We start from the raw sequence: 22,980 nt of genomic DNA, 5'->3' as shown, positions 1-22,980 counted from the left end.
GTACAAATGATATAAATTAAAAATTAAATGTTAATCTATATTCCAATATTTTGGCTATGTCACGTTGCCATTTTCACAGGAACTCAAAATAAAGACATGTGCACGCAGGCACTACACACAGTAACTGAGGACGAAGCAGGAAGCTGTTGTTTCTCCTAAAAGTCTTGATGGTGCCCACTAACAGACTATGTACATATTCTTGGCCGTTCGGCTGAAGGTCATCTGATGTAAGTCTCCCAAATTTGGGGCAGTCTCATGCAACCAAATTTGTTGAGGTTTGGCATGTAGCTGAGGCTGATTCCATGAATAGCCTTTCAAATTTGAATTTACTATGGTGTATGACCGTGGCTTTTTTCCACCATATTCTGTGGCGAGTATCCAGAGCATGGTCTGCAAGACCAGAGTGGCTGTACTGGTGAAAACGGATGTAGTCCTTGGGTTCTGAAATTCGTTGTCCTGCCTGTTTGGCCAAAGTAGGACAGCTTACAGCTGCAAGGGACCTGGTGTACACCAGGTAGGTCTAAGGGAGGTGGTTGGTCTTTAGTGGAGCGGATAAGGGACGCCAATTTTTTATATGGTCTGTAACAAGAGGTCAAGTATGTTTGTTGATTCACAACAAGGATTATTCTAAATCCATCACTATTCCCTACATCCGAGGCACCTCGGATGTAGGGAATGGTGATGTGGTTAACTGGTGTCAATATTTTTTGGATTTGTTTGGGGGGGGGTAGCCATTGGCTGAGAAAATGTTGAGGATGTGGTTTAGTTCCGTGGTTAGGGCATTGTCATTTGAACAGATAAGTTTAGCCCCATTGTGCAGTGGCTTAATAACTCCATATTGTTGTGTATGTGTGTATGGGGGGGGGGGGGGGTTGGTGAATGTACCTGCCTGTATGGGTGGGTTTTCTATAAACTGAAAAAACCAAGGTTCCATCAGGCTGGCAGGTGACTAGTGTGTCTAAGAAAGGGAGGCTGTTATTTTTATCCTTTTCCAGGGTGAACTTGATTCTGGGGCGTTGGTTGTTTAGGTGTGTTAGGAAGGAGAGGAGTGTATCAGAGCCATGTGGCCAAATAGTGAACACATCATCAACGTAGCGAAGCCATATGGTTGGTTTCTGTGGGCAGCGTTTAAGACTTTTTCTTGAAAAGTCTTCATAAAAAAGTTGGCCAAAGGAGGGGAGAGTGGTGAACCCATGGACTACATCAGCACTTTTAGGAGAAACAGCTTCCTGCTTCGTCCTCAGTTACTGTGTGTAATGCCTGCGTGCACATGTCTTTATTTTTAAGTTCCTGTGAAAATGGCAAAGTGACGTTGCCAAAATATTGGAATATAGATTAAAGTTTAATTTTTAATTTATATCATTTGTATGTTGTAAATTCCTTAAGTAATTGAATAAGCATGTATAACTAACGTCTATGCCTTTACTACGAGAAGTAATATCTTCTGTACACAAAATCATGTTAAGATACACGAATATCTCAACAGAAAAGCACAGTTAAGAGTGCATTAATCTTTATAAGATTAAATTAAGATCTGACAATACTGAAGTCCTGTAGAAAATATCTATATGGAATTCGGATATCTTACAAAAAAAAAATATATATATATAAATGAATTTTAATTAATGAATAAAAAAAGAAGTTGATAATACAGTATTATTTGTAAACTTGTAAACCGTTTCTTTTGTCACAAAGTAAGACACTGAGATATTTTAAATTTAACCACTGAAATCTTGCTTACATATAAATGAAATTATTAATTAAGATAAGAAGTTTAGTAAATAAATGTTCTTATACATGAGTGCTTACATTCAAGGCTGGAAAACTGGGAGGAGTCCTCCATGCAGTCTTTTAAGGAGTTATATGAAACCATCTTCCTGCATTTCCTTCAATACTAACTGCTGACTTGCAAATTAAATATAGACTATGTATTGCTCTGTATAATTCCATTTATCTAATTAATTGGTGTTTTGAAAAGCTTCTTTTCCCTTGGTGCCTTTTTCCAGATCTACAAAAGTACAAATCCTTTGTTATACCCCCATGATTTTTCAACTATTTGTCAAAAAGTGACCATGACAACCTCTATCTGGTGCTACTCGAAACTTATTTTTCTCCCAGTTTCTCTTCCATAATTTTTTCAGTCTGTTTTCAAGTGTCTACATAAATCTTACATGGAAGATTTAATAGAGAAATTCTTCTGTAGTTCTCATATTCAGCTTTATTCTCTTATTTTATAGATGGGAACTACGAGAGCCTACTGTAATCATCTGGAATTTGTCCTTCTGAATTATGCACTACAAAACCTTTATATCTCTATATTTAAGCATTTCTGAATGAATATCATCTACTCCAGTTGCCTTTCCACATTTCAAATTTTTGACAGCTTTTATACCTCAAGTATTGATATATATATATATATACTCCTGTCTGCATTTCTCTTGAAAATTTTCTACTACAGTTCTTTCACTATTTGTTTCATTTACCAGTTTTTTAAAGTATTATTATTATTACGTAACACCTCCAGGGAGTCCAAAGACTCATCGAGGGATGGAACCTACTCTACAAAGTAATTACACTGATGTCTAGCATGTCCAGACAATTCATCGCGGAGACTATTCATTGCGAGGAAAATGAATCATACAAAAACTCATCATGGGGAAAATTAATCGCATGAAAATTCTTCACAGACATATATGAAAAAATATATATATATTTCCCATATATGAAAAAAAAAAAAAAGATTTTATATATTATTTAATATTTTGATTATATTCAGCTTTCTGAAATTTTTTATTCTGTATACATTATTACAGGCTCTGTAGATGGAATGTTAATTGTTACAAAACTGGGATAGGGTGTTTATGGAGAAAGAGATATTTAGGGATAATAGTTATCTCCAAATAATATTTATAGTTAATTATATACATATTCCTATTATTCCTATTAACTATTCTAACTATTAATAGTTAGAATAGTTATTAGGGAGAATAAAATATTTAAGAATAGTTAAGGATAAAGGGCACAATATTTAAGTATATTTATTCTTCTAACCGTTCACAATTTTCTGTTCTGCGCATTTAGACATCCATCCAGGTGCGATATATTTTTTTATCTGAACTAATTCAGAAGGTGATTTGTTTCAGCTACTGAATACACGTGTATTTTGAAATTGTCTCCATTTTTTCGGCATAGTAAAGACATCCTACATGCTGTTCTCGTTTACAGAGCTAGTTTGAGATCATAGGTGCACTTTTGAGTAAACGAGAACAGCTGGTTCAAGTTTGCCTACATAACTCCACAAAGAAAATGATAATAAAATTAGGTAAACCCTATCATTATGTAAATCATCTTAAGCTAAATTGCCATCTGCAGGTGCAATACTAGTTTTTACCTTTTCCTCCAATACTGTATTTTATAACACTAACAAATTTTAAATTTCATATTTAGTCTTCTTTACTATATATATATATATATATATATATATATATATAGATGCATGTTCCCAAAGTGAAACAAGTAATTAATTACTTCTCATGTATTTTTCTGATATTTCTGATTAGAATTTATTCAAAAATAAATTCTAATCAGAAATATCATGTCATTAACAACTGACTAGATAGCGTACCCTCTCCCACCAATGAGCTGTGGATTCAAAACTCACAATGGGCACAGATGTTTGTAACTGTTTTTAGGTAAGAGATGAATTTCGTCGTCTGATGCAAGACCCTGCTTATTGAAGGCCTGAAGTTGCTTGAGTGGTTTCCATGTTTGGTCATGGAATTTTGAGCAGGATTTCTGAACCAGGTTAAGAATAAAAATTATAATGAAACAGAAATTAGGAAACTCGTCAATCAATAAATATATTACTTTCATTGTATAAGAATAAAAATATTATGAAAATCTAATTAAAATCTAAACAAATAATACATAAATACATAAAAAACCCTATATTTTATGAAATTTATCTTGCACTACATTTACTTTTCATATATCGGTATCAATGCATTTCGATTTTCTAGTAAATAACATTTCAGCGAAATTTTTCCGCAATTCATGAACCGACATCTAGGCTAGCCTTATCTTCAGTTTTCATGTTATCTTTATCATCTTTGATTTCTTTTACAATACTCTAGTCCACTTCTAAGCTTTTTAAATAGCCTCCAGAATATTTTGCCACCTTTCTGATATTTACCTTTTTATATTCTGACTGAAGTCTCCTCAGAACTTTTGTTTAGCTACTTTCACACATATGTGAGAAAGAGCTAACTATGTGTGAAAGTACCTAAAACAAAAGTCCTGGGAAGACTTTGTTAGCTCTCTTACATTTTTCACTGTATTCTCTCAGAACATCTGCCAGCTTATTTGTAGGAACTTTTAATATGTTTTTTTCTTTTCCACTACTGCTCCCTGAACTTTTGTCCACAATTACATTCCTATCCTTACAGACCACTTCAACACATGCCTTCCTAGCTGAATCAATGTTTTCTTCAAAGTTTGTCGGTAAGAATCCAAGATTTGGTTCCTGTTTATGGGCCTTTTCATTCTTTCTTCAAGAATGTTTGTATTGCTTACCTGTAAAAGTTGCTCAACTTTAATTCTTTTTAACGTACTATTCACTTTTGTCCTACTTAAAACTAAGTGATGGTCACATTCAATTTCAATCCTCTGTACACTCTTGTATCCTGAACTAACATCCCAACATGAAGATATCACTATCAACAATAACATAGTCAATGAAACTTTTCTTATTATGGACAGGAGGCACAAGTAAGTTTCACTGTCCATTTCAAGTTTGCCCACATAACTCTACTGCCTTCCAATCAAGAAGTTTATCTTCATGTTTGATGGTGAATGCTATCGAATCAGATGATAAAGGTAACAAAAACTAAAGATGAGATATTCTAGATGTCTGGAGTAATTATTTTGAAAGATTGCTAAATGAAACAAGCACTGACAGCAGGTGGTAGATAACATTCAAGAGGAATGCATTCAGGAGTGTATATATATATATATAAATATATATATATCAAATCTTGAGGTAGAAAAACATCAGGAAACTGTAATGTGGAAAGGCAGTTGGAGTAGATTGTATTTGTCCAGAAATGCTCAAATATGGAGGTATAAAAGTTTTATTTTTATAGTGGCTATACAGCATAATTCAAAAGGCTTAGTCTGAGGGTCAAATTCTAGATGAGTAGTTGAGCTCTCATAGTACCATCTACAAAAAAAAAAAAAAAAAAAAATGCGATTACAGAGGAATTTCCCTATTGAGCGCTCATAGTAAGATTTATGCAAACATTCTCAAAAAAAGGCTAAGAAAAATTGTGGATATGAAGGTTGGAAAAGAATAAGCTAGATTCTGGGCTCAAGAAGATGTCATGATCGGATTTTCATTTTAAGACAAATAGCTGGGGAACCATTGGGATATAATAAGGATCAGTACTCAAGTTTTGTAAATCTGGAAAAGGCATGTGACAAGGTGCCCAGAGAAAAGCTTTTCAAAACACCATTATATTGGATAAATGGAACATTATACAGGGCAAATACATAGTCTCTGTTTAAGTTTTAAGTCAACAGTTAGCACTGAAGGAAATACAGGAAGATGGTTTCATGTTAAATCAAGTCTAAGACAAGGGTGCACTCTTATTCATCTATATGAATTGCATTACGAATGAAAGTGCCATTAAACTTATTTTCAAAATTTCTTCTTTAGCTAGTTGAACCTCTAAGGTTCTTAGCTGCATGCACCAGCTTCTTCCATTCCTTTCTGTCTTGAGTATTTTCATTCTACTTCTGTTCCATCTCATCTAAGTCTTTTGGGATATTATTCTCTCAATGAATCTGCAGTCTACCTCTGGGTTTCTTTCCAACAGGCTTCATCTTGAATGATTGTTTAACCATTCTCTCCTCACTATTCTTTCCACATGTCCAAGCCATCTCAATCACCTTGCTCAAATCTCATCAACTACAAGTGGGGATCTATAGAGTTCATATAGTTCTATGTTATGTCTTCTTCTTCATTCTCCTGTTATCTCTTACAGGGCCACGGACTTTGTTAAAGATTTTATTTTCAAACATCTGCAATGCTTTTTGCATCATGGTCTGTTATGCTCCAGATTTCTGCTCCATACAAAATAGGTCTACTGATTGTCTTGTATATTTCTGTTTTAACTCTGCTTGATAGAATTTTGGAAGATAATAAATGATGTAATGAATGATAAGGTCTACTGGAGGCATGTATTCTAGCTTTTATTTCTGTACTAATTTTATTATCTTGAGTAATCAATGTTGCAAGATATTTGAAGGAGATGATACTTTTAAAGTTCTGGTTATCAATGGTAGAATGTTCATTTTCCTCTTGATTGTGATTTCTGCATATATTTAAATATTCAGTTTTATCCTGGTTGATTTGTAATACTAGTTTTTCAGCAACAATTTTGAGTTTTTTTAAATGTTGTTCTAATGTCTTCAGCATTTTCTTCAACAAGGCATATATCATCTGCATATCCTAATATTTCTTGTATATGCATTCAAGAAATTTTAAAATTTCTTGAATGCTAAATTAAAAAGGATGGGCAAACACATCGCTAAGTTTCAATCCTGTCTTAATATCAAAAGGTTCAGATCTAATTCCATTAGCTAATACCATGCTTCGGCTATCAGTGGTGCAAATTTTGATTAGCATCTTATGAGGCATGCCTAGTTCATCCTATCTGCCAAGTGTAAAAATTTGGTCAACTGTCGATCTGTTTCTTCAGAATCCTGCTTGGTATTCACCGATATTTTCTTCAGCATATGGCTAGATTCATTTTTAGATATGGTTAGATTCATTTTTAGTATATTATTAGATAAAATTTTGTAGTCTAACGGTAGCAATATTCCCCTGTAATTTATCAAAACTGGACATGTAATCTCAGGTCCTTATTTTATGTACATTGTCAATCCTACCTTCTATACCAACCTTTTATGCTAAGTCAACTGGGGAGAGTAAATTAATTAAATAATTATGTATAATTTTATTTTGTTTATTGGTTGTTTATTGGTTCTAAACAACCAATAAACAAAATAAAATTATACGTAATTATTTAATTATGTATAAATAATTTTTATTTAAACATAATTAAAAATTTATACTGATTTCAAAATTAGCATGTGGTATATTCCAAGGAATAAAACAAATATAAAAAAAAAATTAAAAGATTTACTATAAACATATACATTAGATACAATCAGTATCTCTTTATCAGTTCTCTTTTTCTCAACCAGAGAGATATGTTGACTGTAGACCCAGTCTCTACGCTTCTTTCATTCTCATCTCTTTTCTGCTTCTCTCCCCTCCGTTATTAGAGTACCAGAGAGCTGGGGTGATTTTTTTTTTCTTCCTCATCTTGCAGTGGGAGACTCTCTTCTCTTCCAAGGTGTTGCCTGTAGACCCCCTCCCCATCTCTATTCTTTTTTCATTCTCATCTCTTTTCTGCTTCTTGTCCCCCCCCCCACAATTAGAGCACCAGAGAGCCAGGGTAATCCCCCCCCCCCATCTTGCTTTTTCTTGCAGTGGGAGACCGTCTTCTCTCCCGAGGTTCTGGCCTTATCCTCAATGGACTCATATGAAGGGAGCACATTTTTTTTTTTTTTTTTTTTAAATCTCACATACAGGCAAATGAGCCAACAATAAACACACACACACACACCAAAATATTATTGGTGGTACTGGTGCTTAGTAAATGGTGTTGTACTGATGGTAGTAGTAATAGTAATAGGAAGGTTAAGTAGAAGAAACAGTAAGTTGTTGTGTAGTGTGCCCTTCCACAATGAGTCCAAGAACTAACATGTAATAATAATAATCAAACAGGAGACTGGACTCTTGAAAATATAGAAGAATTTTGGAAAAAATGCAATAAAACAAACATCAGAGAAAAAAGAGAGAGAGACCTAATACTAAGTGGCTTGCTATTGAAATAATAAATCTGTGGCATCAAAAGAAAAAGTTCAAAGAAAAACTTTCTACTCAGAGCACACCTGAAATTGCTAGGAAACCAAAAGCAATTAAAAAATAAAATTACATCTAAATATAAGAAGCAAACTCAAACAGGATAAATCAAAAAAGCAGATATGACAGAACGTAGCTATCCATCATAATGCAAAATTAGTATATAACACAATAAAAGAACTTTCAAATACAGAACAAACCTATACCACTAAAAATGAAAGATAAGAGACAATCTGGCTAATGAAAAAAAAAAATAATAATAATAATAATAAAATTTTTAAAAAAATTGAAATTTGGATTGATTATTTTAAACAAGTTTTTGCAAAAGTTAACTGAAAATTATGAAAAAAAAAAGTTCGGTGAAAGTGAGGAGATCCCCAAAATCTTAAAGATGGAAATAGATGCTATGATCAGACAGACGAAAACAGATAAAGCTCCATTTAGAAATGAAATACTGATAAAGGTTTGGAAGTATGGAGGGGGGGAGAGAGAGACAGCAAAGCATTATTTAGTGCAGTAATTCAAATAAGTTTACAATTGACACAATCCATAGTATGCCAAAAGATTCGAGATCCTTCGACACTTCTGTGCATGTCACAAAAAAGGAGAATCCATTCCAATAATAGGGTAATCAATCCATCTTCTAGGATGAGTTTGTTTATTATTACAGGTCAGAAAATTTAGCTTTTCTTTTATGAACATTGTAGTTTTTAAACTAGTAACTAGTGTAGCGACAGACAAGAAAGCACATGATTTTGTATGTTAGCAACCAATTTGTACATCCCTCATTTCTTTCTCCACTTCACCATGAAATTACTATTCTTGGCAGAAAGCCAAGCAGAGCTCTACAAAGTGTGGGTGTACTATATAATATTTTGCAATCAGCTGAATTAATGTGGGGAAAAAAAAGAAATCTTTACAGCTGTTTTATAGACTTTAAACAAGGATTTGATTCAATGAGCAGAAATATGTTGCTTGAAATTTTAGAACAAAAAATTCAAGAGGAAAAAATTCTCCATATCATTTCTCAGCATTATCAAAATATTATAGCAACAATAAAATTTGGTGCATTATATAAAGCTTAAAAAACAAAAGTTTTTGTTTAAGCTTAGATAATAAAAGAACATATCAATAGAAATATCAACAAGACTTACCTTCTAATAAGGAAGCATGCAACAGATTCATTGTTTTCATCAATAGCTCGATGAAGCAAAGTTTGGTGACAACCTCCAGGTCCCTCATTCCAAGAGTTTGTATCACAGCCATATCGAACCTAATTAAGATGGTCATTCTTCAATATATATAAAGAATACTTATAGAAAGAATAAAGAAACTATAAACTTGGAGAGACAATCTCTCATGCAATAAATATATTCAGGAATAAAAAAAAAATATCACTAAGAAAGTAGTTTTCAGAGAAACATATTCAAATGCACTCCATTATCTTTAAATAAGAACATACAGGCTGATAACTACATCATTTCCTCATTCATAAAAAGAGTAATTTAGAATTTAAAAAAGGTTGAATTTGCAATTGTTTACATAAAATTCCAAAGGTTAAGAGAATTCCACTGTTTCTTTTAAGATGTGTGTAAAAATAGCTTAAAAAATCAAACAGTCTTTAACTCTATTAAGAAAAATAAAGCAGCAAAAAATTTTGTGGACTTAAACCTTATAAACAGATAAAAGCATACTATAAAAGAAAGCAGAGAAAATAAAGTAACAAAAACAAAAGATGTTTTTGTTCTAGATGTCTGCAGTAACAACTGTATTGAAATATTATTAAATGAATATTCCTCTATAAAATATTTAGAAGAATGAAATCAAGTGTACATATCAATATTCAGGGTAGCAGAAGCCATCAGAAAACAAATCTGGAAGGGCAGCAGAAGCAGATATTCAAACAGAAACACTTACATATGGAGGCTGTTTACTGTAAGAGAACTGTATACTTCAGAAGACAATCAAAAGGTCAAATTCTAGAGCAGTGTATAAAGGGAAATGAAGCCAGATGTGAGAATTACAGACAAATTTTCCTACTGAGTGTTCCAGCTAAAATTTATACAAACAAATTTGAAGAAAGTTGTGGAAGAGAAACTTGAAGTTCTGTTCAAACAAAATACAGATTTGCATTCTTGTAGATAAACTTATGTTTGGTTACACGACTTTAAATTTTTCAAGAAATCACAACATATACTAAAATATTAATAAAAAAACTTTAATCAATACCTTTCAATATTTTGGCAATGTTACATTGCCATCTTCTAGGAACATAAAACTCTGATATGTGCATCCAGGCACTAACAATGCCTTCTTCAGCCTCATTTGCTCGTTATTAGTGCCTGTGTGCACATAATCACAGTTTTATGTTCTCAGAAGATGGCAATGTAACATTGCTAAAATATTGGAAAGTACTGATTAAAGTTATTTAATTAATATTTTAGCATACGTTGTCATTTCCTGAAAAATTTAAAGTTACAGGTTTTCAGGATCAGATTTTCACTTTAAAGCAAAATTAAGAAAGTAATGGGAATATAACAAGGATTCATATTTCAATTTAGTAGATCTGGAAAGAGCATATGACAATGTGCTTCGAGTAAAGCTGGTAGAAAGGTTAGTTGGCCACTCAAGTTTAATTTATTTAATGGTTTTAATTTGCAAATAATTAAGAAAATATCTATTTACTAATTTGCTGATGTTATACACAACTTCAGAGCATAGAAAAAACAGCATTACGCAAACCGCAACAAGTGTTTGCAAGGGAAAAATAAGGAATTGTAAAAGACAATACAAGAAATTAAAGTCCTATCATGCCATCTATTTTTGGATAAGGAGATTAACAAGTATTCCTTTGATCTTAAAATGACTGTCTCCCAGATTTTTGGTAAAGTGATACAGCTATACTCGTTGAGGTTTGGATAATGTTTTAAAGCTGTTGCTCAAAAAACAATCTGACTTATGACATCTGTATAGTACTTGTTTTTCTCCATTTTATCTTGTGTGAAAGGGTATCCAAGGCATGATCTGCTAGTTCCAGCCTGCCAAATGTATTTTTTATGTTGTCCGAGGCAGATGTCAACACTTCTTCCTGTCTGTCCATAATGAGCCAAGTCACAAATTCAGGGTGTAAAATCTTGTATATGATGAGTTATTTCATAACTTACCAAGCTTGATTTTACAAGAGTTTCAAATCAGAAATTATAACGTAAAGTTGATGTAAAACATAAGAAAAATTAGTTGCAATTATAATGTATGTATGTATGATTTAATATTACCTGTAAAACTATTGTGTTCAACACAAAGGAGAAGGATTATTCTTTGTTCAAGTAATGAGTCAGCAGACAAGTTGCCCAGAATTAGCAGAGAACAGAAGAAAAGCCTTGAATGAAAAGGTCGCAGACTCGTGAAAATTGAAAATCATCAAGAACAAAGACCTCGAAAAAAGCACGTGAAAATGACGTTGGCACGCCTGAGGATAGGCATGAAATTTGCAGAGGGAAAAGACAAACAATACAAAGGATATTTAAGTGACCTGGTGAGTAGGAAATGTTCGCTCATACTCTAGTGTTCACTCGTTCACTGGAGTTCCCAGAAGTTCCGAAATGCAGAAATTGTCGTTGTTCTCCATGACCATCAGCACCTGTGGCTGGGAATCAATGGAAAGGTCTCAGAAATGAAGTCCAGGTTTCCAGGAATTTTTCAGATAGTAAAACTTCCAGTCGCCAACTACAGAGGAAAAAAAAGGAAAGATATCGCTCATTATTTGCATCAAGCTACCAATAAAGATGAAATGAATTTCAGTGACGTCCATGGGAGAACAAGAAGCAACCTAATCAAGACTGAGATATGAGATGTCCTAATGGAACTTTCGCTTAATACAACAGACTGTTTGTAAGGGAAGATCTGTGAGTAGCTGTAATATATTGATACTCTTGTGCTACAGATATGTGCAACTGTGTAAAGGTATGAAATAAGTATTTGTCTTAATTATGTATAATACTGGTTGTAGAATAGAGCAGTTTATCAGTATTGTAATGTATAGTAGTGTATGATATATAATGGTGTGTGATAATCAGTATTTAGGTAGGCTAGGAATGGCAGTCATAACTAATTATTTGTCCCATACATACTTACTTTTCTTGATTAAAATAAATGACTTCTTAACAACACACTGATCTGATTCTTGCCAGTGCACTATCTTGAAAAAAAAATTACAAACCTGTGTATACTGATGGGAAAATGCCACGACTAGCTTAAGTGTTGAGTAAGATAATTAGAAATAGTTATGAACCTTTGCACTGCCATTTCAATCCCTCACTCTCAGAAATTTGGTTTGGCTGGCACAGTCGAAAAACAAATAAATTGCCAAACTGAAGAGCGTAAGGGACTGAATAAGTCTCACACGTATGGCTGGCTGCAATTAAAAATAAAGATGGTCATACTTACGATAAGGATTACGGCAAGACAGTAAAGGGGGAACATAAACTCTGCGTGAGTGAAGTAAAAAAAACATAAAAGAAGAACTTCAGCTCTATGTAGTACATACATGCAATATAATAAATATGGAGAGAAGTAAAACGTATACAAAACATTTTACAAGGTGCTTCCTACACTCCTGCATATGATAAAGGAGAGTTTGTCTTTAGGCAAATGGATAAGGATTCCCAATTTGATATAATGGTTTAAATGTGGTGAGAAGCTGATATTTATTAAACACTGGATATCTTTTCAGATGTGCCCTGAATGTATGAGGTGGTAACAGTTTTGTTCTGTCTCATGTATTAGGTGACAAAGGAGATTTGAGGGAACCATTCATTATTTTCCCCCTTATTTTTTGAGGATTATAGCCAATGGCTAAAAAGTGTTGCAGGTGAGTTCAGTGGTAAGAGAACTTGGAAGATAGCTCTGTGATTTTGTGTTTTTAAAAGATATTATATTACTGACTGGATGGTGTGAGTGCCTTTGCAAATATCTTCAGTATGTGCAGATTTTCTATAAACAGAAAAAGATAAACCATTTGGAAGGCATGTGACTAGTGTATCTAGGAAGGACAGACAGTCATCAGATTTTTGTTCAATTGAGAAGTAGATTTTAGAGTGTTGGCTACCTAATGCACTAAAAATGTAGCTAATGTGCATGGACCACGTGGTCAAATAGCAAAGACATCATCAACACTCTCAAACAGGTGGTTTAGCTATGTTATGTTAATGATTCCCTAATTAAATGGAATAACTACTGCAATAAAAAAAAAACAGGTTATGAAAAAAGCAAGAACATTGAAAACATCAAATGCATTCTGAATGAGAACCTAAAGAACAATGCCTAAAATGCCTAACTTGTAATTTCACCTTTTTTTTTTTCATGCATCTCTTTGTTGTCTTTGGTTATAAGTCTACCAAAACCAATCCATCTGATGCCTGAAATGTCTAACTTGTAATTTCAGCTTTTTTTTTTAATCAGTGAAAAGGGCAAATTAAATATGGTAACAGATAAACACACACAGAATTAGTGAAGACAGTTGGATAGAAAGTCAACTGAATAAATTTATATGGAATAAGAGAGAAATTAGTCAAAACACTAAGCTAGCTATAAAGAAGACAGTGTTCAAAGCAATTTTAACTTATGGATCTGAAAGCTGATTCCAAACAAAGCACTTAATCAAAGAGTAGAGATCACAGATGAGAGCTCTGAGAAAAACAGGGGAGTTAACAGATTGCCAATGATGTTAAGTCATATTAAAAATAAAGATATTTGAAAGGAACTTGACATTATTGGCATTTAGGAATGTGTAAGCAGAGCTAATCTTAAGTAGTATGATGACAAACAGAATGGGAAAAGAAAGGTTAGCAAAACAAAAAAATTTTTTTTTTACTAGGATGGTAAGAAAAAGACCTCAGAGAAAGAACATGATCTAGATGGGCTGATATAGTAAGAAGTGCCTTAGAAAAACGAAATATAAGATGCGACAATATTGGAATCCTGACAGATAAATTAAGATGGGAGAAAATTGCCCATAACAAGTTAGTAATGATATAAACTTTTCATGTAGTACAGTCATAATATCTTGCACACCCTATAAGGGCATATATCAAGAATTTGATGCTGGTATGATTTCTTTATGGGCTGAATGGTTCAACTGTCATTTTTCTGATGATTTCATGCAGTTTTCATTATTTGTGGTCATCATGTGCCCTTTCTGCTAATTTACTATTCATGAGAATAGATGGACTATGTGACACATCAGCCAGAAGACTTCTTTATACCAGTTTTTATACTGGTGTGTGCACCAGTATAAAAACTGGTATAAAGAAGTGCTACAAAACAAACTAATGGAAGGCCTAATGCCTGAAGCACCATCCCAGAGCTTAACTTATACTGTGCAAGCCACCCATGAGGTAGCAGTAAATACTTTGGTCACCAAGAGTTCACCTGCTCAAAAGAAATGCATAACACAAACACTTAAGAATTAATAAACACAATGGCATTATGCAGGAATCAGAGAATGTACAATTTATACTCAACTAAAAGAATTAAATGATCAAGTATATGGTCCTTTTGAAATAACTAGGAAAACCACATTAAAGCTAGATGACAGAAGTTAGAACTATATCAAAATACTCATAAAACCACAGAAATATACCAGGTAGCTAATTCCTTATGCACCCAAGACAATAAAGCCAAAAGCCTAAGAATAAATGTTAAAAACAGTAAGACACAAAGACAAAAAATGAACTCTTAGTGTAGAAGCACTACTTCAAAAAACTGTTGAATAATTCATCCATGAACTTGACTACAGATGCACTGCCAGAAATAACCATTTGAAAAGAACTGCACATCATGTGCAACAATTTTATAATGCAAAAATTTGAAACTACACTAAAAATCCAAAAGAACAAGAAAGCATCCTGGATTGGATGATATAACAACAGAAGCTATTAAACATGAAGGAAAACAGCTTCAGAAGTAAGAGTTATATTACAAATATTTAAGTCTAGCTACATCCAACATTCCATCACAATGCAGAGACAGCTTAATAATACTTAATAATAATTAAGTCCAGTAATTCTTGATATTTGATCAATCCACCTGTTGAGGAGTTTTCCTCTGTTTCTTTTCCCACACGGTTTACCTTGGATGATTATTTTTTCCAAGCAGTTACCTTCCCTTCTACATATATGTCCAAAATATTGCACTATTCTCTTGTCAATTATTTTTTTTTTTATCAATCTTGTATGAATATTCAGTTCTTCTAGGATACTTTTGTTTGTTCGTTTTTCTGTTCCAGACACTCTTAACAATTTCTCCAGCACCAGAGCTTGAACGCCTCAATTCTTATTCTGTCATCTTTTGTCATTGTCCAAGACTCAGAAGCATAGAGAAAGATCGAAAAAACTAAAGTTTCTACAAGCTTAATTTTGGTCTTTTTGGAGATGTGTCTGTCTTTCCAGATCTTAGTTAAATCAGTCATCATTTTCTTAGATAGTGTTATTCTTCTTATTTCTTTTTTACATCCATCTTTTTTTTGTTATTATCACTCAAAGGTAGTTGAAATTGTTGACAATTTCAATTCCTTCTATATCTCTCTTCTGCATTGCTTAAAATTATTATTTTGGTTTGGTTGTATCTTGATTTATTCGTAAACCATGGCTTAAGCTTTCCCATTCTAACTGATTTAGGATGGATTTTAATTCCTGTTCATTTGTTGCTATTATCACTGTGTCATCTAGGTATTGTAAGTTAGTGATTGTTCAGCCACCTAATTTAATGCCTTCATTCCACTTTTCTAGAGATCTTTTCATTATAGTCTTGTTGTAAAGGTTGAATAGTAGGGTGAGAGTATGCATCCTTGTCATGATCCTTTTTCAAATTGGAATGTAGGAGACACTGAGTTTTCAATTCTTACTATTGCTTGATTTCCTTGCTATATACCTTAATTAATTCTGAAGTTCTAAATTTGTGTTGTTTGTAAACGCATGTTGGTTGCGCCATTGTAAACGCATGTTTCATTTGTATTATTTATCTTTTCTTAATCGTACTTTAATGCTTCCTTAAGGTTATCCTATCCCTTATGATATCTCTTGTCTTATTCCCCAGAATTAGTCTCTTATGCTCCTATATAAGGTGATACTGTTAGTGAATTTACCTAAGTACTAGACAATTCTCAGGTACAGATAGCAATCTCTTAAGCTGAAAAGAGTTTAGGAAAATTTATTTGATTTGTGAGTGCACCACATAAGTTCCTAATTAATAAGCATCGGAGATGAGCTATAACACCTATAGGATACTTCTATCAATGGTCTAAGGCTTAATTTTACAGTCATGGCTATTTCTTAGTTCCCCTTATTCACAGGTTCAAACAATTTTTTTAGACAGTGCATTGAGTAAAGATCAGGCAAAATTCTCCTTTTAACAAACAAAACATGTTTCATGCAACTTGAAACAAATATTACACTATTCCATACATTTTATACAGTCTCACTTTTAATCTTAATCTAACCTTAACTTATAACCTTAAACAAATAAAGAATCAATCATTTACATAGAGAGGAAAACCTTATGTCCTACAATATCTGTTTTGCTATATCATTTCCCTAAAAGTTATCTAATATCTACCCTTCAGTCCTAATTTGTTTCTATCCACTACAACACTAAAGTTCCAGGAATGTTACAATCAGATCACAAATCTCCTTATGCACCTTACTGATAATACTGGAAAATGTACTCAAAAGTCCATTGCGACATGTACTTTCCTTCAAGTCTTTACGGTCCTACCCTGTTTCTGCAGGCTGTCCAATTTGTTCTTCTATGCAGGCCTTCTTTGTACGCTGCTTGATGGTCGTCTTTTCGTGGGTTCACTTGTGGGAAGAGTGATTCCCATTTGCCAATGGCACTGGATCGAGTCAAAGTCACCCTACGTCCGATGCACTGAGCAAACTCCTAACTGCAATTCATCATGAAAATTCCTTCGTAGCTCCCTGTAGCCACGGGCACATTCGACGAACTCTAGTCAGGTCCGTGAACTGTCCCAAGAAGAATGCGAAAATGAGAGAGCCAGCTAGAGCCTCTTAAGGCCCCCTATATACTCCTCTCTTCAGTTACATGTTTTAGGGTTGGAGACCCCACCCCCGAACGTCCCACGTGCACGCCGACATCAGTCATCGTGACCTTCATTGCAGGGTGGCAAGAGTTCCTTCTTTCAGGGTCAGAGACCCCTAAATATCCTGCGAACATTCTGACATCAGCAGCCATGACCTTCAAACCATTGTTCACTTTCACATACATAATCCTTTGTAATTCCTTTTGCTTGGGGCATAAACACTTCAAAAAATAGGTAATCTATACAATTTTGGTCTGAGGCTTAAATAAAGTGCACAATCTTAACAACTAATTTAACTTACAATTTACAAGCATTTTTGCTTTGTTGCATTTTCAGATCCCCACATGGGTTTACAAATTTTTCAGCAATGAGTAGTCTAGAATTATTTACAATGTGAACGACCTCTGTAAAAATCAATGCTAAATTACAGGAACGTTTGCAGAATCGAATTTTACATTGTTCATTAATGATTTAATCTTTTTTCTCTCTTCAATGATCTTCCAAATTTCTGCAGTTAACCATTCTTTATTTTTTCTTCGTTCCCCAATTGAGACCCTGTATCTACCTTTACATTTAAAGTTTTATTGAAATATTTTATCCATTTTGCTTTGATTTAAGAGCCAATCACGAATAACTTTTCTTCTTTGTCTCTAATGAAGGAAGGGGGTGTATTTCTGTTACCAATGATTAATTTTATAATCTGATAAAGTTGTTTAATTTGTCCATTTTCTGCAGCATGTTGTGCTTTTTTTTTTTGCTAATTCATCAATATATTTTTTCTTGTCAGCTCTTACAGCTCTCTTTACATTTTTATTTAGTTCATTATAACTATTGCTTTATACCTTATATAATTCTGAAGTTCTGAATCTGTGTGGTTCATTAATGATTTAATCTTTTTTCTCTCTTCAATGATCTTCCAAGTTTCTGCAGTTAACCATTCTTTATTTTTCTTTTTTCTTCATTTACTGATTACATCTGCAATAACTTCATTGTAGGTATTCCTGGTTTTCCCAATATTCTTCTACTTTGTTGTTTTCTACTGTTACATCTTGATTTTCCTCTATTTCTAATATATTGAATCTGTTATTTATCTCCAAAGCAAACTTTTCTCTTATTTCTTTAATTTTTAATATTTCAATATCAAATACAGTTCTTGAACTTCTTTTCTTTCTTAATACACTTTGAAGTTCTAATTTCAACTTCGTCACTAACAAGAAGTGGTCAGAACCAACATCTTCACCATGTTTGACTCTCGCAACATAGTCAATTTGGTTTCTTGTACTGCCTTCCAGCATGATCTAAGTCAATTTATGTATTCCTTTATGCTTCATTTAAATTTACTTTCCTCCTATGACAAAGCTGTTCATTTCACAAAAGGATACAAACATCATGCTATTTTCAGTTTGGTCTCCACAAGCCTCAAAACCAAAGTAGTTTTCTTCTACACATGACCTTTTACCCACTTTTGCATTAAGGCTGCCAATGAGTATTATTATATCGTGTTTTGGAATAGAATTTATTACCTTTTGGAGTTGTTCATAAAAGCATTCTTTCATTTCTTCATCTGCATTATTAGAAGATGCTTAAACCTGCACAACAGAAAGTTTGATAAATATGGGATAGAAACTGTCTTTTATAATTCTCTCGTTTATTGGTTCCCATTCCATCAGGCATTTTGGTTACTTTTGGGTTCAATATTAGCATAACTCCTTTTACATGCTTCTCTTTGTTGTCTTTGGTTATAAGTCTACCAAAACCAATCCATCTGAGTTTGCTGATGTCTAAAATGTCTAACTTGTAATTGTCTATTTCATTTGGTACCTGCCTAGTTTTTCCTACCTGGTTCAATGTTCTGACATGCCATGACCAATCTAAAATTTTTTGTGGCTTCATACGTGACTCTTTAAACAACAAGGATTCTGAAAGGCTTTCCCCTTGGTGTGTCATATATATATATATGTTATCCCCATCAGACCAGGCTAGATAACCATCTTCTGGGGTCTCACAAGTCAGTCTGTTGCCAGGGGCATTTGTTCATCCACATTTGCAGTTTCCAGTTTCCATAATCAGATAATTTTTACTTTACAGAGGGGGATGATTAGCCCCTTTGCCCAACTTCCAAAGGGGAACTCAGTTATACCCCCCCCAGGGACTGAGTCTCCATTTTTCTACTACCTACTCCAACACGGGGATTCATTCCAGTCTATATCACTATAACTGAAATTGCTCATGATGATCACCTTTTTATTTTCAGCAAGACCAATTTGTTAAGCAATGCCTTTTCACTCTCTTCCACATTACCAGGTCTATAGCAACACCCTAATAAATATTTCATCCTATCTGCCTCCACTTCACACCATACTGCTTCAAAACCACTGTCAGTATCTCCACCCTAGATAGGTACAACTAATCTGCCATCATCAATAGCAATCCTCCTCAATTTCTGCTTTCATGAAAGTCTACATATTCATCTCTATTCCTGTCAGCATGTCATCCTTGTTCAACCATGTCTTACTTATTCCAATAGCTTTTGGGCAAATGAACTATCAATGCTACAATTTCTTTCTCCTCGTTTCAAATACTTCCAGCATTTGTAAATATACACACTAGCTCATTTCTATTTCTATAACAAGTCCCCTGACTCCATGCCTCCCCACATCCATTCCTGTCTATCATCACTAATATTACACCTCTCCCGACCTAAATATCACTCCACATCCTGGACTATCTTAATCCTTCCTTGTGCATTCACACAACTACTCCTGAAACCATCAGCTACACTTCTCATACAGCATTTTCCTTCTACCTCTGTGTTTCTTTGCTCTCATTCTCTTCACTAGTGCTACTCATCTCTCTATTCACAAATTTGCCTATCTTACTCTCCTGCTCTTTTGCAACACTTGTTTCCTTGAGTCTTACATTCACTTCAGTCATTTTCTCTTGCAGCAACTATTTCTCTAACTGACTCGCACCAAATCCAAATAATAGAAAAATAGAGGAATGGCAAGGGATTATTATAATACTGTACTTTTGCATGAACTTCAACTTTAGCAGATGTTAGCAAAAAAAAAAAAAAAAAACGATTGCAAGGCTGAAATTTTTAACCTTTGTGAAGGAAATAATTGCCTGAGATATTCTGTACTTTCACACAGCATGTACATGCATGAGATTATAAGATGAAAATATACCCATTTGCTCAAAATATATTAAATTTAAATTCCTCCTTTTTTAATTTTCCACTAAAGAGTATAGCATCATGAAAAAACACCCAATACAACATGTACTATGAAGTATCAGGAAAACTGAATTAAGAGCCAAGTAAATATAAAAAAACTAAAATGTTAAATGAATTGCATACCAAAATGGAAGCAACATCTTCTTGTCCACTTTCTAATGCTAACCACAAGGGACTATTACCATCATCATCTAAGACATTAAGATCTGCACCTCTAATACAAAGAGCTTCTACCACAGCAGGTAAATGCCGTTTAACTGCTAACTGTAAAGGTGTATCATTTTCTCTGGTTCTAGAAAATATCAATTTTCAAAATATTATAATCATTAAACACAATAAAGATTATGAAAAGAAAATCAACTTAAAAAGTGATTACATTATTATATTTATTTGAATATCATCATTAATTTACTGATATGTGCCCTCAAGGGGCATTCAATTCGGGCTACTATGACAGACTACATGATTTACATTATTAAGTCTATTAATATTACCTACCTCTTGCTTATATTTTCATGCTAGAGTGTAGGATGGAGGGTTCGGTATTCCATCTCTCCACTGGTTGTTGATTCCACAACTGCCCGATTAACAAAGCTTGAAGCTTCCTCCTCGCCCATCTGCTGGTAGGCTTTCCACAGTTCTATTATTCAAGATGATTACAGATGCACTAGGGGTTGGACCAAGTACTAGGATTCCCAGATAGTGACAGCATCGGCAGAGCATAAGAGATGGGCATCTCTACTTCATGGCGCTTCTCTTTGTAATCTTACAAGGTGCTCCCCTCAACATCAGTGGATTAGGGACGGTATCAGATTACTACCAGAATATGAGTATGTAGACCTTGCTAAAACTAGAATTCATGCCCTCCCCATGGTGGCATTAATTCTCTACTACAGCTCGCTGCGGTAGAGATGACATTAACTGTAGGGCTGGCTGCCACTACAGTGAAACTCTATCTCACATCTCTCAGTGTTGTTTTAGAACGCATGGAATCCGTGTACGGAGGCATGATGCTGTGGTGTCCATATTAAATAATGGTTTAATAAAAGGTTGAGAGACCATGGTAGAACATCACTTCAGTACAGAGGTAGGCATAAGGAAACCAGATTTGATAATAAAGAAAGAAAAAGTAGTATGGATTATTGATTCCCAGGTAATGAGTACTGGGTGCCCACTCACCTCTAGCAATCTTAACAGGGTTCAATACTACAAGCAGAACCAAGACCTAGTAAGACTAATACAAGAGGGTTTGGGACAACTCCTCACTTTACCAGTGCTACTATTTCTTTTTGTGGGGTTTAGTGCTCTGCTAGTTACCTCTCTTTATTAGGACTGTCACATGGAGATTTTAAAATTCTGTCTCTGCGTGCTCTGCAGGTGGTGACTGGTGACTTGGTGCTGCCATCAGCATATGATGGCAGCACCATGGATGTTAGGATATCTCGTGATGAAATTGGGTGATTTCTTGTAAAGGCTTCGGCCTAGTAAGATTTATAAGTGTAATACTACACCCTCAGTATGAAGTTTAATAAATAAATAAATAAATACATTAAGTTTATTAATATTACATTATTAAGTTTACATTAATATCAATCTCCTATCAATAATTTCCCTCCAAATTAGTCTAATCAAACTCCAATACTGTCACATTCAATGTCTTCACTCCATTGACTGTTGTTTAATCTCTGGGTCATAGTGATGAAGCCATGTTTCATTAACAGTCACAATATGAGCCAAAAAATGTGTACCTCATTTCTCAAAATGGCAAAATCCCTTGAGACGACAGCACACTTTCTCTCTTTTGGTCAGCATTCAAACATATGGGGGACCCACTTCGCCGAGAGCTTCTGCATGTCCAGATGGTGGATAATGATCTCCAATTCATTCCAATGGATATCTCCAGCGTCTTTGCAATATCTTTGGCTGGTATTCATCTATCATCAAGGATCATGGCATGCACTGCACTGCATTGATGTTTTCAGGTGTGATCACTGTAGAAGGTCTTCCTGATCTGAAAAGATCTGTTGTCTCAGGATGCCCGGTTTTTTGTTCTTTGTTGTGGTTATATCAGTTGCTTTAATACAATTTTTGTTCTAGGTGCTTATCAGAACTTTTCAGCCCCCCCACCCTAGATTTAATGTTGAGTTTGTTCCGGCAAATGACTTTTTACTGGTCACCTTGGTTCCTTGAAAAAAAAAAAAGTAAATGTCTTGTTTAACTAAGCAAAGCTCCAGCTGTCATGAAATATACTGTATATGAGATTGTTCAGCACACAGTGGATACCTACTAACAAGGTGCACCACATTAAGTGCAGATCAATCTGGCTTTCATATTTAAGCAACCTTTATTTGAATATAAGGAAGCTATTCATGACTTATTTTTCACGGTATTAATAACACTACAAACACTTTTAACAACAAAGATGTTTTATTAATGCTTATATTTCACTGATTTTCAACTCAGCATCATCAGAGCACAACACACATGTAAACGTGACAGTGAGTGAGTGAAAACAATATAATTGTAAAAGACAAAAGGTCTAAAGTCCTATTTTTTGGCACCCTCTAACGAGAAAAAAAAAAAAAAAACGCAGTTATCCAGGAGTTTTTCTTAGGATAACCGTCTCCAAATTTTTGGCAAATTAATGCAACCATATTT

At 34.0% G+C, this 22,980-nt stretch overlaps 1 protein-coding gene across 1 annotated transcript in view; it reads right to left on the bottom strand.

The window, feature by feature from the left end:
* The window catches only part of LOC150110021 (ankyrin repeat and FYVE domain-containing protein 1), a 532,825-nt gene that overhangs the window by 212,218 nt on the left and 297,627 nt on the right, over window positions 1-22,980 (bottom strand). The window contains 2 exon segments of the mRNA XM_090395273.1: window positions 9,145-9,263; window positions 20,446-20,614. Of these exon segments, the coding sequence (XP_090251399.1) occupies window positions 9,145-9,263; window positions 20,446-20,614 (288 nt within the window).

This window comes from Typopeltis vanoorti, chromosome 1 (assembly GCF_054136105.1).
Source record: "Typopeltis vanoorti isolate ZY-2024b chromosome 1, IOZ_Tvanoo_1.0, whole genome shotgun sequence".
NCBI lineage: Eukaryota > Metazoa > Arthropoda > Arachnida > Uropygi > Thelyphonidae > Typopeltis > Typopeltis vanoorti.
The sequence above is the reverse complement of the archived record's forward strand: the minus strand, read 5'-3'. Positions and strand labels throughout refer to the sequence as shown.